Source organism: Pteropus medius, unplaced genomic scaffold (genome assembly GCF_902729225.1).
Source record: "Pteropus medius unplaced genomic scaffold, Ma_sr-lr_union100, whole genome shotgun sequence".
Taxonomy (NCBI): domain Eukaryota; kingdom Metazoa; phylum Chordata; class Mammalia; order Chiroptera; family Pteropodidae; genus Pteropus; species Pteropus medius.
In genome coordinates, this window is record NW_024349225.1 from 7,811,709 (window position 1) to 7,829,412 (window position 17,704).

Genomic DNA, 17,704 nt, shown 5'->3' on the forward strand with positions numbered 1-17,704 from the left:
ACTGAGGGGCACCGCTGTGGCCCACGGCAAAGCCCTTCCCCCAGAAGTCCCAGCCTCTACGCGCCCAAGCACCACGCAGAACCTGCTGCACACCGGTCCCTGCCCTGCGCTTTTGTTTCCTCCCAGCTGAGCTCCAGTTCCCGTCCGATGAGGACCTGACACAGCTGGCTCACCCTGCAGAGCCAGGCGTTTGCTAAACAGGCTGGGCTGGTGGAGGCTCACTGTTTCCTCATGGTGACAAAGGGCAGGAGGCGGAGGAAAGGGACAATGACATGAGGAAAGGGACAATGACATGTGCCACTGGGGGTGGCCAGACTCTTGTGTGGGCCTGTCCCCATCACACCTGCAACACTCTCTCTTCCCCCTGTTCGACACGTGACCTTCTCTCAATGCTCTCACGGCCTTTACTGGTAGGAGCGAGGACAGGCTCCAGGCCCCAGGTGGCAGCAGACAGGCAACGGGGCTCTCTCTGGCAGCCAGGCCGGCCTCTAGGGTCTGCTCTGCTTTCTAGGGCGCCCGGCCACGCTGCCCACGGGCACCCCCGGCTCTCCACGGGCTGGAATCTCTGCACATCTCGAACCTGAGTAGTGTTCTCCAAACACCAGAAGCAACCTAGTAGTAAGTCATAAAATCAGTTTAGTGACTCACAGCTAATATTTTTCTTATGAATAGAAGAGAAAATATCAGTGTGTATGGCACTTAGGAAGAATATTGTTTTATGGAGCTTTTGTTTTAGGGATAACGGATACAAACCAACTTCTGGATCTCACTGTAGCTGTATGCGCCTTACTGTAGGTCATACGAACAGGGTTTGGAAGCGTCTGCGTCAGGCCTCAGAGCAGAGACCCCGCAAGAGCTTGAACCACGAGTTCCCTGGACATGAGTCCCCAAGACAGGGCGCCGAGTGCTCTCCCTGCTGAAACTGGACTGCAGGCTCCTTGCGGGAGGCGGGAGGTCGCAGCACTAGTCTCTGGGGCTCTTAAGAAAGGGACAGATGACAATCGGCCTGGCCCAACCAAGTGCTGCCCACACAGAGACTGGGGAAGGTCGAGACCAGCTCAGGGCCCTCCCGGGCCCTCCCACAGCCAGCTGGGCGCTCCAAGAGGTGATTAATCACCTGAGGCACTCGGGCTGCGTGTGCTGCGTGACCCAGGCAGGCACCGAGGAGCTTCTGTGTCCTGGCTGCCTGGGCCGCCTCCTTCACGCCCACGGAGCCCCAGCCTCTCCCCAGGCAGAAACAGAAAGCCCCAGGTGCCAGGCCCCATGGAAGCCTGCGGCATGTCCTGGCCGGCCACATACCAAGGCCAATCCCTGTCCCAGAGGCCAGCAGTGCAGCAGTGGCTAGAGCTCTGTGCTGAGTCCCCACTGGGAGAAACGTCAGCCTGCGAACCGGGACAGCTGCTGCCACACTGGGTTTCCCACTCAGGGACCCTCACCGCGGCTCAGCCCCACCCCCTCCCTGGAGAGTGATTCTAAATATTTCCAGTTCCATGTTTTGGGGCCGAGGATAGGGCAGCAGCCCTGCCATGGAGGTCTTTTAACCTGAAAGGAATGACCGATAAGCAACCTCTCTGAGGCTCTTAAGAAATGGACAGATGATCGGCCTTGCCCAACCAGGGCCGCCCCCTCTAAAGGATGTGGCTGGCTCACCACACTGTCCCCCAGCCAGCCTGGCTTCCACTGACCCTGGGGCCTGGGTCCGGGACCTCAGCCCAAGTAGAGAGGGGAGCACAGAAGGGCACGCTGAACCCAGCAGGGCAGCCTTGGGCAGGAAGAACGGAAAGGTCGCATGGAGTCAGAGCTGGATGCTGTTGGGGCTGGGGCCTGGCTTTCGGGGTGAATCCTCCTGGAGTAATTAGACTGATGGTTCTGCTTGGGACCTGAAGCCCCTAAGCTCAGAGATATTTTGCTCCGGAGACCATGCTTGGCCTTTTGGCTTCAAGGCATTTCCTGACCATTCTTCATGGCTATGGAGGAACCTACTTTTCCAGATGCCATTCTGGTAAGGGGGGGCTAGTTATTTGGAGCTGGAGTTAGGAGCTGCCGATTCGAATGCTCAGCCTGTGCCCCGGGAGCACGCTAAGCAGAGCTGCGCGGCCTGGCCACCCTGGGCTTCCCCGGCCTCCTATATGAGAGCCTGGAAGTTGTTCGGATGTTAATTCAGCTCTGGATAAGCCATGGGTGGGCAGGCTGGCAGGCGAGGCCTTTGCTGCTTCCAGCGAGGCTGGGGCGAAGGAGCCTTCCTTGCTGGGTGTGCCACCTCTCCTGACGTGACCGGGATCCCTGCCACCTGAGGCGGTGTGGCATTCCGACCATGGGGTGAGGCTGTCCTGACAGGTTGCTTCTGAGCTACTTGGGTTCCAGGCACTTGGCTGATGAGGACGAGACTTGCCAGTGTCTCTGGGGTCTTTTTCTGGGGGACTGTTGAGCCCCTGAGTCTGATCCTGCTGTGGGCAGGTCAGAGCCTGAACCCTGGTTTTACAAGGGTTAGATCAGACCATTAAGGCTAGGCTGTCGGGAGGGAGAGGAATTGGGAAGAGGCACCTGGGAGCTGGGAGCTCTCACCAGCCCGGGTGACAAATCCCCACACAGCCCCCTGCCCTCATAAAGGGGAGAACTTCCAGACGGAAGGAACCTCTTTCTTCTCTGCCTCCCAGTTCATGTCTCTTTCTGCCTCTGTAACAGGTGTGTCTCACCGAGCACAGCGACAGTGCTCCAGGGGCTGGGATCCAAATGGATGCAGCCCAAGCGCATTAAAGGAGCCCGCAGAGCTGGGCAGATCCCAGGGACGCCCGTGGCGGCGGCCCCAGCCCCCAGGCCCACCCACCCCTCCTGTCACGCACCCTCACGGTCGGGAAGCCGGGGATGTTGAAGTCTCTGCACACTGCGCTGTTGGTCTCGTCAGCACAGTCCAGGGCAGCGAGATTCAGCGCCGGCCTCCAGGCTGAAAGGACAGAAAAACGGGGGTAAGGAAGAGGGGCTGGCACGTCTGCCTGTCCCCACCCCCATGCAATACCCCACCCCCACCGACTCCACCGCACCTGCCCCCACAGCTCTTGTGAGAAAAGTCACCCCTTCCTCAGAAAAGGACCTCTGAGATAGCCTGGCTCGTTGGCCTTTAGCCGTGCTTAGGACACAGCTAAATAGCACAAGCAATGCTGTCTCGGAATGGCATCTGTGTTCCCTCTCGTTGTGGGGCGCGGGACTGGAGGGGCTGAAGAAAGGTGGGAGATGCCTGGCCCTCCAAGGAAAAGCCCTGGTATCGCCTCTGTCCCTGCTCCCCTCTGGGGAAGACTGGTTCCAGAGGGGTGGAGAGCATGCCTCAGGAGGTTTGGACCCTCGGTGACAGTTTCTGCAGTCAGAGGTACTGGCAGTCAGCCCAGCTTGGGTGAGTGGGACATAGGGTGTCAGGGACTGGCTCCCTAGCCAGAGATGGAGCCAGGAAATCCAGGGGCACCTGGAATCTAGTAGCCACAGGGGAAGAGCCCCAAGGCCAGGAAGGAAATGACAGCTCCCGACATCAGGCCCCAGGTTGCAAGTCCTCCCTGTGCTGTAACTTATTGGCAGAGAGAACAATGGCACCATTCTGGGCCGCAGCCCAGGATCTGGGAGATGGAAAACAAATTCATCTACCAGGCAGGCCTCCGGAGCTCTGATTCAAGGTCAAGGTGCCCCTTGAACATCCCCCAGAGTTCCACGTTACTATGAGGCTGCTCCATCTTGGAAGGCGCGATATACGACGTGAAACCACAGGACTGGTGAGGTGGCGATGGCCTGGTGCCATGTGGCACAGAGCACTGAAGGAGTCCGCACGCAAGAAAGCCCAGCCTGAGGGACCACGCGTGGGCCTGGCGGCAAAGGGGGAAACCGAGTGGACCCTTGATGGTCAGCCGAGTTGACAGGGCACCGCGTGAGCAACTCAAGGAGCGGAGAAGCAGCAGACCTCAACGGGCTGTGACAGAGGCCAGATGACCAGGGAGATCACCTGCTGGGAGGCAGGCAGGGCCAGTGTGAGCGCTCGCCTGGAAGGTCTGGGCTGATTCCCACAGCTCCCGGGAGCCACTGGCTTTTCTGGGTGCATGAGTGAACGAAGAAGCCTGCCTGGCGGCATGCTCGCTCCACACAGCACCCTATACCTCCCATCCAGAGCACAGGATGGGTTGGGGGGCAGAGGGGGATTTAGCCCACCCAGCACCCATTGAGTACAGAATACTAATATCCGAATAACATCCCTGAGAATCGTGGCTTTGCCAGGACCTCTTACCTCCCCCCAAACCTGTTCCTTATGATGTCTGAAAAACCATTATTTCAGAAGGCGTCAGAGCTCCCCAAATCACTTTATGTCCGAGGAAGGAGTGGTACCCTCACTTCCGCGAGACAGATGCAAGAAGAGGCAGGACACCTCCTGGGGAACCCTCCCCCCCAACCTATCCCTCAAAGGCAAGGCTCAGACCAACTAAGCTGGTCCTTCCGGAGTGACACAAGGGAGGGGGCCTGGGACTGTGAGGCAGGCCTGAGGCAGCACTCCCTCCTCCTGGTCCCTCCCCACCCCCCTCCACTCTCAGCACTGAAGCTTCTGGAATCCTGGCAGGAAGGAGTGAGTGGGGTGAAGGAGGGCAGAAGAGGGGATAGGAAGTGGACCGAAGTGTTCAGCAGAGGCGGGTGGGTCACATGCTAACATGCCATTTCCCCGACTTCCCCAAACCCCGTCTCACCAAATGCCTTTTGGGGAGCTCTCTGGACTCCCCTAGCACACGACGGCGGCAGTCTGAGTTTATCCGAATCCCTGCAGGCTGCCGTGCATCTTTTGGCTTTAAATTTCACTTGCAAAGCAGCCTGCTCGAACTGCGGCTGTGCTCAGGGTCTGCTCCGTGCCAGGTTCGGGACGGTGGCCCTCCTGGCTCTCCTGTGCACTCTGCTCTACCCTGTCACCCGCAACCCCAGCGTGGGCACCACTTGGTAGGGGCGGAGTCGAGCAGATCGCCCACACAGATCCACAATCCTGCCCACCCTCCCTCCCAAGTCTCCCCGCCCCCCCATCCTAGGCTCCTTACTCACCTCACTTCTAACCTGCCCTCCGCACCTAGTGAGCCTCCCTCACGGGCCCCCCAGCCACCAAGTGACCCTTCCTACCTGCGGCTGTCATTATGTCAGTCTCTACTCAATATTCTCTGGTGGCTCCCACTGCCTTGAGAAGAAAACCTACAGCCACGAGGCCATTCTCGATCTGGCCCCTGCCCGCCCACTCGGCCCCCTCTGCTGCAAGGAGGCTGAGGCTTTTCTCCTTCCCTGAAAGCACAGTGCTTGCTCTCCCACGTCTCCAGCCCACTCCCACGGCCACCCTTCCCTTCCCCCTAAGCCCCTACTTGTCAGGAGCAACTCGGTTTGAACGTGATTTTTCCACCCGGGAAAAGCTGCCTTATGAGCTCAAGACTCAGAGGTCTGTCTGCCTATGTCTCTACTCACAGTTACGAGTCTGTCCATCCCTGAATGCCTGTTCATTTTTGCATCCTCACTGCCTCGCTTCCCCATTATCCAGCACACCAGCAGGTGCTCAGTGACTACCGAATTATACCACCGACCCAGGCCGGGAGCTGGCCCTCAGCAGCTCCGGTTCTAGAACATCTACTCTCAGGCTCAGTGTATCCTCGGGTCCAGGTAGGGGGCGAGGTTGAGGCCAGTCGCCTGGGGACGCAAGAGAGAAGCCCTGCCCAGGTACAGGGTTTTGCCCTGGACCACAGGGAAGAGCACCCAGGCCTCCTTCCTGTGGCTCCTTCCCCAACCAAGCCAGGCCCAGGGGAGGGCAGGAAACACAGGTCACCCCCTACAGCCATCTGACACCCTCTAAGCTTGGCTCCTTCTGCTCTGTATCGGCTCTGGTCACTTTGTTCAGGGAGACGACAGGAGAGGCCCAGCTACCCTCAGGAGTCAGTGAGTCATCCTTCCACCAGTGGTGGCCCCTGGCAAGGTGACCAAGGACCACAGGCGTCAACTGCTTGTCTCCTCTCTGAGAGCGTAGGCCACCACCCCTCCGGCCAGAGTCAGTGCCTGCTGCCCCCTGGGGAACACAGACTCTGAAGGAACAGGCAGGGGACAGAAGAAAAAGCCAGTGTTCAGTGAGCACCATGGCACACTCTAGGTGACCACTGGAGGTGGGTGTCATTCCCCACAAACGAAGACAGGGACTGAGAGGCCTCCAAGATGTCCAAGGACTCCCAGGCTCACCTCGCCGGTCAGGACGCTACCTCGGTATTTTATATTTGCTGCAATCACAACCTTCCCCATGAGGGAGAGGATGGCAGAAACAGCTACGTCTTCCAGCTCCATACCATTCTCTGTAACTCATAGCGGCCGGTATCACAGACCCAGATCTCACTCAGCGAGGACGAACTCCATAGCTGGAGAGTTGACCGTGTGCCTCAGTGATCTAGCTTCCCCATTATCCAGCACACCAGCAGGTGCTCAGTGACTACCGAATTATACCATCGACCCAGGCTCGCAACTACCACCCCATAAGGAAAGCCAGGGACTCATCTCGAGATGAGCTTTCCTCCCCTGTAAAACAGATCAGAACACTGTACCCACGGTGCGCAACCAATCGGTGGTGACATCTGAACCCAGAACCTGGGCCTCTCCGCTGGTCTCAAGAGGGCCCAGGACAGAACAGAGAGTCGCTCTGCTGGCTTCCCAACCAGGGACCTCAGGGAGGGAGGGGTGTTAGAAGTGGGGGACACGAGGAAAGGTGATGTCTGGGAATGCTCGGCCTCTGGCTCCTAGGAGGTCGTTCGCTCCTTCTCTTTATTTATGCCAGGTTCCCCTCCAAGAAACGGAGCCAGGGCCTCTTCCTATCCACCACAAGCCCAGCTGGAGGGAGAGGCTGGGGCCAGTCAGGTGCTGGGAGAGTCCCAGCTGAGGAATGCTTCTCAGGAATATCAATGTCAATACCTTAATGAGCCATAATGACATAAAGGTCTGGTTTGCACGAATCACTGCGGGCCTGACTATTCATCACTCTAGTAGCAGGACAGAAACAGAGAGGACCCTTATCTGGGTACTCCACCCCCGAGGCGAAGTGTGGGGCTGTCAGAACCGTGAGAGAGGCTTTCCGAAGTGTCAGGTGACATAAATAACGGACAGCAAAAGGGTCAGCGGTATCAGTCCAGCCAGGCTCTTGGCGAGAAAAACATTTCCTGGTGTAATTACTGCCCTGGCAAAGGAATTTCTCTACTCACAACAGAGTAAATGAGCAAATGGAGATGGGAAGGGTGGGGAGGTGAGTGTCCAGCACAGCTGCGGACTTGGGGGTGGTGGCTGAGGGGACGCCCTGGAGCGAGGGGGTGAGGGGGTACTCTGGGGTCCCAAGCAGTGCCCCTGCCCCCTCTCAGAAGTCCAAGAAGGGGCAGTGGGCCCAGAGGCACAGACTTGCTCACAGCTGGAACCCGCTGGAGCACCATGAGCTCTGGGCTTCAGTTTCCTCATGGTCAAACGAGGGCCAGGATGGATGGTCTCTCATGTCCTCTGCAGCTCTGACAACTGTGCAAGTGCTAGATGGCACGCTTGGCAAGAAAGATGGCCGCAAGGCCCCTGGGCGTAGAGCAAGTCTGGGCCTCTATTCAGGCAGAGGCCAGACCCTTCCAACCTAGCAAGTGCCAGTCAGGTAGAAGGGTCAGAACTAGGGTCCCCCCAGAGTCTCCGGGAACTGTCCTGATACAGGGAGTCAGACCTCGTCACCACCTTGTCCCTTCCTCCATGTTGCAGGCTTACGGGCACTGAGGTCATGAGATGGACAAAATACCTCCCCTATCCCTCACATCTGGCTGACACGCTAGGTCTGAGTCAAGAGGAGCCACAGCACCAGCAGAAGGCTCGGTCACGCACGTTCCTTTATGAGTCCTGTGAGGCTCATGCCATTGGCGTTCATGAGTATTCTGTGGGCTCCTACACCGTGCCAGGCTCAGCACGAGGCATCGCGGGGGTATGAGGAGGAAAGGTGATCTACGGTCTGGAAGAGAAAGGGAGCCAAACCAACACAGCTCCCTGCCACTCGGACACCCACGACCTGCAAATCTCAGCTCCATGGCTCTGCACGGGTCATTTTCCCACCTGCTGTACGCTTCCTCCTCCGTCCACCTCTCTACCTGCCCGGAGAGCCAGAAGGAGCTGGTTTCAGAATCCTCTAGAATCTGTATAACCTCGGGCAAGTTACTTGTCTGTTAAAAAAAAGAGAGAGACAATATCTACTGCTCAGATTATTTTCGCCCAAAGATTATATATAATAGTGTTCCGTAAAGGCCTTCGCAAAGTGCCTGGCATAGGGCGAGTGTATAATAAATAACCGCTCAAAGGCCTCCGGTGACCAAACAGCCCCGTGTGACTTTCCCTTTCCCCAAATTCCTACAAGAAATGACTGAGCCACTCCTCTGGCTCTTTTCAAACACAGCTTCTTCCTGTTGCCAGTTTTCCTGCTGTGTGTAGCTCACTGCCCCCAACTGCAATGTAAACAATGCTTTGCACACAGAGGTCACTCAACAAATATTTACTGATTGATTAGCTGGTGAAGAGTAATGAAGGTCTAAAATGAACACAATCGATCTCCCCAACATACGATGAGGCAGTAAGGGCTGCTCCAGAATAGAAAGAGATGAAATAGGTCCTTAGAAAAAAGGCCTCTGCTCCACGGCAACCACTGCCCCAGAGAACCTAGCCCACGAGTCACTGAAGAAATGAGCCCTAGCCGGTCAGATTAAATGCCTGAGGCCAGCTGGGCAGGGTTGCAAAATTCATCTTTCCCCCTATGACCTTCCTTACTCTTGCTGCTCCTGACCAAGCTACTTATACCATCGGCAGAAAGCAGTGGCCAGGGGCCACACTCCAATGACCCGGAAGATGTAAGAGCCGCTCTTTGCTGGCCCACAACCAAACTTTCTCAAGGAACCTCAGAACAGAGATAACAGGAGAGCAAGCTGGCTTCTCAGCAGGGCCTCACCGGAAAGCATCCCCTCCTTCTGGTGTGGGATCATTCTTCCTCCCTGCAGGCCGACACCGCGTTCGGCCAGTGCCCTCAAAGGACATGGTCCTGCTCAGGGGGCTGACTCACCCCCACTGTTCAGGGGAGACTTCCGATTGCCACCTAACTCTCTCACTTCCCATTTGCCTTTCTGAGGTTAAGTTTTGCTTTTTCTTTTTTTAGGGAAAGATTATCACTCCGTGCACTGGGAAAGAGATCCCTTTTGGAAGTGGCAGCCCTCATCCAGGAGCAGGCTGGGTCAGTATCTGGCTGTGCAATTCACTGGAAAACTCTGGGTTGCAAGAGGCCAAACACATGAGTCAGCTGGAAGCTAAGCCTTCCCTCCAGCACCCTCAAGCTATAGGCATCTCCTCGGTGGAGTCCATCTGTGGCCACTAAAGACCTCTTACAGCCTCCAAGTAGAGATCGATGACAGATTTTTACGATGTTCAGACCCACAATGTCCCCTGAATACCTGATGCCCCCTTATATGTTCCAATTCCACATTCGACATTCTTCCTCCCTCCTGCCCTGATCAGGTGTGTTGATATCACTGAACTAGTGTGAAGAGCTACTGAGAAATGGCATACTCAGCTGACGGGACCCGAGAGGCATGCAGACAAATGTCTGCATGTAAACTGGAGAGAAAATGGCTTATCGGTTTTGTTTAAAAATAACTTTCCAGGACCATCTGGCTAACAGATGGATGTATCTTTCCATCTAGCCACCTGGGTGACCCTTGCACAAGCTACTCAAGGAAGAGGTAGCCTGGGTTTCAAAACCAACATCCTCGAATGTTCTACTCTACCACAAACTGCTGAGTTTATCAAGAAAACCAGCAGCACAGCAGGGGAACAATCGCAGTTCTCCCCTCTCCAGACAGAGATCTATTTCCTAAGATACCCACCGTCCTCCTTCAGTGACCATTGCAGATCAGGAACCCCGCTAGGGCCCCAACACACAATCACGAAGCGGCTCCATGCAGAGACAGCAAATCAGAAGCAAATCACTAAGTCACCCCTGCCCCCTAAACACCCACCACCTGGGCTAGGCAGATGTGCACCCCCACAGGGATCTTTAAATTGTGGAAAGGAAACTCTGAGATAACGTATGTCAAGTACTTACCCAGGAGGGTGTCTGACATATAGAAAGCACTCAGTCAATGTTGATTACTATTGTTACCCTATTTCCTCAACTCTAAGTCTGAACTTTTCAAGCATTTTAACATTTCTGTAAGGGAGTAAGTACATCTTTCGATCACTGCATTTAGTAGTCTTATCCTTCTACCCCTCAGGCTGTTCGTAAATGAATGGTGTGTCTCCCAACTGGCCGGTCTCTTAGAGTCAAGGCAATATGGTTAGAGTGGCCAGGTCACCGAATAGGATTCTGGAGCAGGGGCTGGACGCACAGCAGGAGGCTGCAGTCCGTCAGGCCTCTGGGTTCACCCGGGTTGAAACAGAAGGGCCTGAGAGGGATGGACGAGGGGAAGAGAGAGGGATGTGGCCCAGAAGCTAAGGAGCTGGAGGCAGCAGGTGGGGAGAGGCCTGGAACTAGGAAAAACTCTTCCTCGAAGATAAAGCTGCGAACGGAACTCAATGTACACGCTCGGGGCAACTAGCCGCGGGGCTGGGGGGGTGGCAGAATGAATGTTAATTGCTGTTCTCCCCAGCACTGATCCCACAGCAGCTGGGAGACCTGGCAGGAAGGCGACACACGTCCCTGAGCCAGAGGAAGGGAACTGCCACAAGGCTGGACTGGAGCTAAGCTGTCAGCCGAGAAAGAACAAAGGCGACTCGTCGCGGGGATGCAGGCAGTAAGCCGGCAGAGGACCGACAGGGAAAGCAGGGCAGGTCGGGGGGGCCAGGCCGCGAGAAGGGGAGAGGAGCTCGGGACCAGGGCCAAGGGGAAAAAGACAGGGAGGGGCGCGAGAAAAATGGAGTTGAGGGACGTGAAACCGGGGGAAGTGGGAGGGGCAGAGAGGAAGAGGTGGGCGGAGGTGATGGGCCGGGGGAAGCAGCGCGGGTGGGGAGGGGAGCCGGCCCTCCCTCCTGCCCCCGGCCTCTCACCTTTGACGTCGTCGGCCAGCGCCTTCCACGTCGGGGCGAACGCGATGCAGTGTCCGCACCAGGAGGCGAAGAACTCCACGGCCCAGGCGCTGCGGGAGTCCAGCACCGCGCCCCGCAGCGTGTCCGCCTGCAGCAGCGTCAGCGCGTCGGAGGGCGAGTAGAGCGCGGAGCGCGGGGCCGCGCCGGCGCCGGGCGCCGCGGGCAGCAGCAGCAGCAGCGGCGGCGGCAGAAGCAGCAGCAGCGGCAGCGGCAGCAGCGGCGGCGGCGGCCCCGAGCGGCGGCCGCACCACCCCATCCTCCGCGGCTGCGCGCTCCCCTGCGCGCAAGTTTCGGACGCGTTAGTGAGCGCTGCGCCGCGGCACCTCCTGCCTCGGTCCGGGAGGAGGAGCCACGTGGCGCCGCCCACTCGGGCCCCCGCCCACCGGGCCTGGCCCCGGCCCCGGCCCCGGCCCCGGCCCCCACCCCCGCCGCGGCCCTGCCCACCGCGGCCCGGCCCCGCCCGTTGCCCCGCCCCGCGGCTGGCGGGTAGGCGGGGGACCCGGCGCGGGGACGTGCGCGCGGGATGCCGAGCCCCAGGCCTCAGAGCCGCGCTAGCCGGCTCCCCGCCAACGATCTCCGGAGGCGGGGAGCGCAGCCCAAGCCCTGGAGCCTCCACCCCAAATGAAAGGAGGAGGGGGCGTCCGCGGGGCAGAGACCCGAACCCACGTTCCTGTCGCTGCTGGGGACTTGGGAAGGTCTTTGGGCTTCTCATGGGCCCGTATCCAAAGGAAAAGGAATCCGTTAGACTACATTGGACCAATTATGCTGCTCAGGAAAGTTTGGGGGATCCCGCCAAGCAGTAAGACGTTGCGAAGTAGAAACAGATGGGAGAGAAGAGGGGCGGGCGGTAGGACAGGTCTGAGTCTGACCCCACGACCCCAAAGGATCAGCTGTGCCCACACTCCCGGAGGCCTGTGACCTTTTATGGAAAACGAGATTTGAGGGCTTCCTAATCAGGGAGAAGAAGCCCCTCCCCACTTTAGTCTGTGCTGGGCTGGCAGGCCAAGACATCCGCACACAGGTCTGACTGCCCTCATAGGCTGTCAGGACGCGTCCTCCAACTGGGGCTCCCAGCAGCCCAGGTACCCCACATGTAACCCTCTGGGCTATTCGCAGCTCTGCATACTCACTCAAACACGTCCCTCTCACACGTCACCTCATAACTAATCTTGTGTTCATGTGTACCAAGGTGTCAATGGTTAATTTTCCCTGGTCACCTTCTGTAACTCCAATGCTGGGTGAGTTATTTTAAGGGGAGAAGGCACGCCCCAGAGGATTGTCACAAATGATCTTTTTCCTTCATGTTTGCTGGGATAGCCATTTGAGACCAGATTCGTTATTCATTCAACGTTTGCCGCGTGGTTTCTTTGTACCAGGTGCTGCTCTAGGTGCCAAGAATAAGGCCATAAATGAAGGCAAGACTACAGTCGTGGAACTTACCTTCTAAATAGGGATAGGGATAGAGAAATGATACTCAAGTAGATGTAGGTCTGATGGTGACAAATGCTATGAAGAAATACATAATAGAGTAAGAATCAAGTGTCAGAAGACAGGCTATTTTCTTCTTAGACAGGGTGGTATGGGAGGGGCTCACCCCTAATATTTGCAGGGCTAGCGTCACATATGTCTACATATTTAAAGTTTATATACCAAGTTAAAGTGTTACGTAAAATTCCTATCTTTTCACCTGGACAGGGGTATCTTCATCATAACCTGGAAGGCTGCACTTAAGTTTAGAATTCTTGGACTCGCCCCACGATGTGCAGTGGGATGGGGCGGCTTGGGTGGTAACTGGTCCCTGACCCTCGACTGTCCTACTACTCTGCGCTCCAGCTCTATCCTACACTTCAAGGGGCCTTGGCCTCACCTGTAACATCCCCGTCTGCACACCTGAGGCCCATCCACACCTCCTGCAAATAGCCACTCTTTGGATCCTCAAGAGGGTAGGCTTTGGGAAAAGCTGAGGCAGTCTCCGGAAGCTGGTGCTATTGGGGCAGTGAGTCCTAGGGACGTGGGTGCTGTCGCATGATCTAAGAAGGAGTGAGGAGTAAGAGCTTTGGGCGGGCGCATCCTCGCATCCCCTGGGCCCATGGGCTTCTTGCTCTGTGGAAAAGGGCATGTCTGGAAGGGGGCTAGCGAGCTCAGAACTTGAGGGAGGGGGGTTTCTCTTGTCTAGTCTCAAGGCAGTTCTAATGAGGTAACACTTGAGCCAAAGACCCAAATGAAGTATGGGAGGAAGGCTGGTGACAGTCTGGGATAAGGGCATTCCAGGGAGAGATCTGGAGGTTGGCTTTTGCTGCCTTCGTATGTCCATATTCTCTGTGCCCAATGTCTCGAACTGCATAAAGACATGATACGGTGACCAGTTGGAGTGTTCCTACCTCCCCACTCCCCTAGCCAACTCCAGACACTGGCTGCTCCTCCCTGGGAGTCAGCCCTGTATAGCTTCTGCTACCCCACGTCCCTCATTCTTACTCGCCACAGGGACCAGGCCTGGCCCAGGGTCGGCAGTATAGATGACTCCCTAGTAACCTTGAATTTTAGGGATTAGAAGTATTCCAGAGGCTGGATCAGGTGCCAGTAAAAGTCAAGTGCCTTCAGATGTCCCCACTGTTAAACAGCCATGGTCGTTAGCTTCCCCAGGGGCCTGAGGATTAAGGAGGCAATGCATGCTGAACGCACAGACCTGGGAAGACACCCCAGGGGAGGACACAAAGATTCGCTTGTGCACATAATCTGTTTCAGAGCATCAGAAATGGAAAAGGATACAAACTATTTGAATAAAATAGAGAATGTTTCTTGGCAATGGGGCCAAAGAAATTAAGACCAAGATCTGTAAAATCTGGGGCATCAATGTCTCTGAAAAAGGATTTTCAACTTTTTAAAGTCTCGGAAGCCTTTGTTCCAACAGAATCTTGACAGGAAGCTGAAACAGATAAAAGCAAGCCGAAGAGTGTGACCTAGAGCAATACCCACTCTCTGTGCCTTTTGGGGCTTCTTGGGCACCCCAGGGCTCCCCAGGCCACCATCTCAAAACCACTGGTTTAGACCTGAGGGTAGAAAACATAAGAATCACAACTTGCCCTTCTGGCCCTTCCAGAAGGAAATCTACTTAGGAATGGGGCATGGAGGGGGAACGGGTGCTGAGGAAAGCATTGAAAGTGGAGGGACTGAGGAATTCCTGCTCCCCTTCCTACATACAAGCTATAGGAAAGTGAGCCAAGATGGATCAAAGAAGAATAATAGTATTAGCTGATACTTTGCACCTGCTGTTCTAAGCACTTACAGATATTACTCATTGAATCCTCACACCAGCTCTATGAAGTTGATGGTATCATTATCCCATTTTTATAGGTGACGAGACGAGACTGAGGTAGAAGGAGCCCTGTAGACTTTCCCGCTTGTGACTCACGCATGTGTTATGCATGAATAACAGAGGGAACTGAGGAGCTGTCCACCAAAAACAAGACAGATGGCCAGAGGAATGCAGCTTAGGCACAAATACAGATAATTATCATGAACGACAGAATAGTGTTTGGTAAAACATGTCATCAGTAGCATTAGATGACTTGCCACTTACTCATTTGCACTGAGGACCAGAGAGGTGTGCAGCTGGAAGGCAAGTGCCCAGCAACAGAGAAGGGACCTTTGCTTAGACCCTTTAAAACTCTCCTCTGGGTTCCCTGATGCACCTTTCCGTAGCTGAGGTGGGTACGAATACCAGTTCTGACGGTCGGAAGAGAGGTAGGCAGAGTCTGTATCTGTTAGGCACAGCGGGAAAGAGAAGGCAGAGTCAACGGGTTTGGGGGTGGGGGAGGGTTTACTGGAAGGACTGTTTACCACGGTGCGTGTGGTAAGGAGAACTGATAAGAGGTGTGAGGTCCCTAGCACCTTTCGGCACTCCTCCATTGGAGGAGGCAGGGGAGGGGCCTCTGTGATAACCGGTGGCAGCTGGAGTCCAGGAGAGAGGCCACCCAGCTGGAGCTGCCACCGCAAAACGTCGCCACTGCCAGGAACACAGGGAGCAGGGAGGCACCAGGAACGTCTCACTTTCACCTCTGTCTCCTCCCCCCTCTGATGTCCTGCCAGTGCCTCCCATTGGCCAAACCCCATCAAAGCCAGAGCGGGAGGGGGCCCTGATCATAGTCCCTAAAAGTTGGCTTCCAAGACAAAAGGCAGCTTAGAGGAGGCTGGCAGGTGGAGAGCACTGTACCCAGTCCAGGTTCCCTAACCAGGCCCTTCGAGGCCTTAGAAGTCAGAAGGGACAAGGGACACCCGTGAAAGGGACATTTGGGGCAGAACCCTACGTTCACGTAGAGCTTCCCTAGTTCCCGGGTTGAGAGTGGGAGATGCATGTGTGGGGGACTGTGGGTATATGAGAACTCTGTATGCAAAGGGAGTAGGTACCACGCCCCCCCCCGGCCCCTTTACCCCCACCTGCACCCCACATCACACACATGCACACAAGGACAAACTAATTGTTTAAAATTAAGAATGACACTTTGGCCCTGATGCTGTCTCCTTTGAGCAAGGATAAAATAGGGCCTGCTGAGAAGCTGGGGCTCAGGCCGGAGGCTAAGAGAGTTGTACTCCACCCCTTTGATTATGTCTGGTAGTAGCATAGTAACATGCCCCCCAGGCCCAAACTGGGCTATGGCTGGAACACTCACAGCCCCGAGCGTAGGGGGAAGGCAGACCACGCATAAAGCCACTTCATCAGACAATGCCTTTTGCTCTGCTTTCTGCCTGTAATCCGCGTGTGTCCAAGACAATAGACCATTTCATATCTTTTCTCTCTCCAGCCAGGCCTCAGCACCCCGTGCCTCACCCCACGGGACCTCACTCCCTCTCTCCTGAGTCGTTTTGGAGTGAAGCCATCGGATGGGAACCCTTTTCCTCCTACCAATCAAACTACCACCCCCCCCCCCACCCACGCCACCTGGCCATATGTCACATGCTCCTTCCTGGCTCCTCCTCCTATCAAGCTTTCAGCCCCTTCCACTTCCGGGCTCTGGGCCCAGGCCTCTCACCATACATATCTCCAGGACTTTGCTCCTGATCCTCCCCACCCCAGCACCCGTTCCCCCTCCATGCCCCATTCCTCTCTACTGGATCGATTCCTTCATCGGATAAACACGCTCTCTGGCTCCCACTAAAACCAATAAAACTCCTGGATGAAAGTCCACCCTTCCCCAGATGTGGCGCAATTTCCTGCCCCTTCTCTTCACAACCAAACTTTACGACAGAGACGTCTGTATTCACTGCTGCCACTTCCTCACCCTGCCCTTCGGTCCTCAACCCACCCCAGTCTGGCTCTGACCTCACCGCTCCTCTGACACCTCTGCCAGGGTTAACAACGAGCTCCAGGTTGCCCCACCCAGGGCCCACACCTGTCCTCCTCTTACTCACCCTCACATGGCCTCTGACGCAGCCGATGGCCCCCTCTTTCTTGAAACACTTTCTTCTCTTGGCTTTTAGTTTAAACCACACGAATTCATTTTCTATGGCTGCAGTAACAAATGATCACAAACTTAGTGTCTGAAAACACTGCACACTTGTTATTTTACAGTTCTACAGGTCAGAAGTTCAACACAGGTCTCACTGGCGAAAATCAGGTGTCAGCAGTGCTGTGTTCCCTTCTTGAAGTTTTAGGGGAGAATTTGCTCCCATGCTCATTCAGGTTGTGGGCAGAATTCAGTCCTTGCGGTTGTAGGACTGAGGTCCTTTGTCTTCGCTAAGTGTCAGCAGAGGGTCATTCCCAGCTTCTGGAGGCCCCCGTGTTCCTTGGCTCCTGCACATTCAAAGCCCTTTCTTCTACATCCCTTTTCCATTTTTAAGACTCCAGTGGTAAAATTGGGCCCACCCAGATAATCCAGGATAATATCTCTCTCTCTCTCTCTCTCTCTCTCTTTCTCTCTCTCTCTCAACATTAATTGCATCTACAAAGTCCCTTTTGCCACACCAGGTAAGGTATTCACGGACTCCGTGGATGGGGTGTGCACATTTGGGGTCTGCTGTTAGGCCTGCCACACCACTGTCCTTGCCCTCCTTCGCCCCACCGGCACCTCCTTTTCATTCTGCTTTCCTGACTCCTCCTCATCCCACAACCTCTCAGTGTTAGAAACCTGCAGCCCCAGCCCCCCACCCTCCTCACCTCCTACATTTTCCCCATAAGCAATCCCATCCGCTCTTGGGTTGCTCCATCTGCAGACCGATGCTCCAAAATTTCTATTTCCAGCCCCGAGTTCACTCTTGAGTTCAAGATTCATCTGACTCAGCATGCCCCCTTGAATATGTGACTGCCAATCACTGAGGCACTCACCGGGTTGCTCTGCGCTCACTTCTCTCACCCTCTGCCACCCCCCCAGCCGATACGGCCCCCCCCCCCTGCCGTTCACCCGGGCCCCTGAAGTTGCCTCCCAGTTGATGTCCAGCCTTCAATCTTACCCCTAATCCATTCTCCACCCCATAGCCAGAGCGAGCTTTAAAAATACGGCCAGGCCAAGTCATGTCTCTCCTTAAGATCGTCCAAAGTCTTCTCAAAAGTCACTACAAAAGCTGCTGCCAAAAACCTGACTACCCAAAGTGTGGC

General features: G+C 55.8%; 1 protein-coding gene across 1 annotated transcript in view; it reads right to left on the bottom strand.

Annotated features, from left to right (window-relative positions):
- QSOX1 (quiescin sulfhydryl oxidase 1) overlaps positions 1 to 11,406 on the bottom strand; it is a 34,969-nt gene extending 23,563 nt beyond the window's left edge. Inside the window, exons 1-2 of the mRNA XM_039881352.1 lie at positions 11,074 to 11,406; positions 2,844 to 2,944 (exon numbers count right to left, since the gene is read on the bottom strand). Coding sequence (XP_039737286.1) covers positions 2,844 to 2,944; positions 11,074 to 11,368 — 396 coding nt within the window. The 5' untranslated portion in view covers positions 11,369 to 11,406. The remainder of the gene's footprint in view (positions 1 to 2,843; positions 2,945 to 11,073) is intronic.
- Positions 11,407 to 17,704: the final 6,298 nt, after the last annotated feature.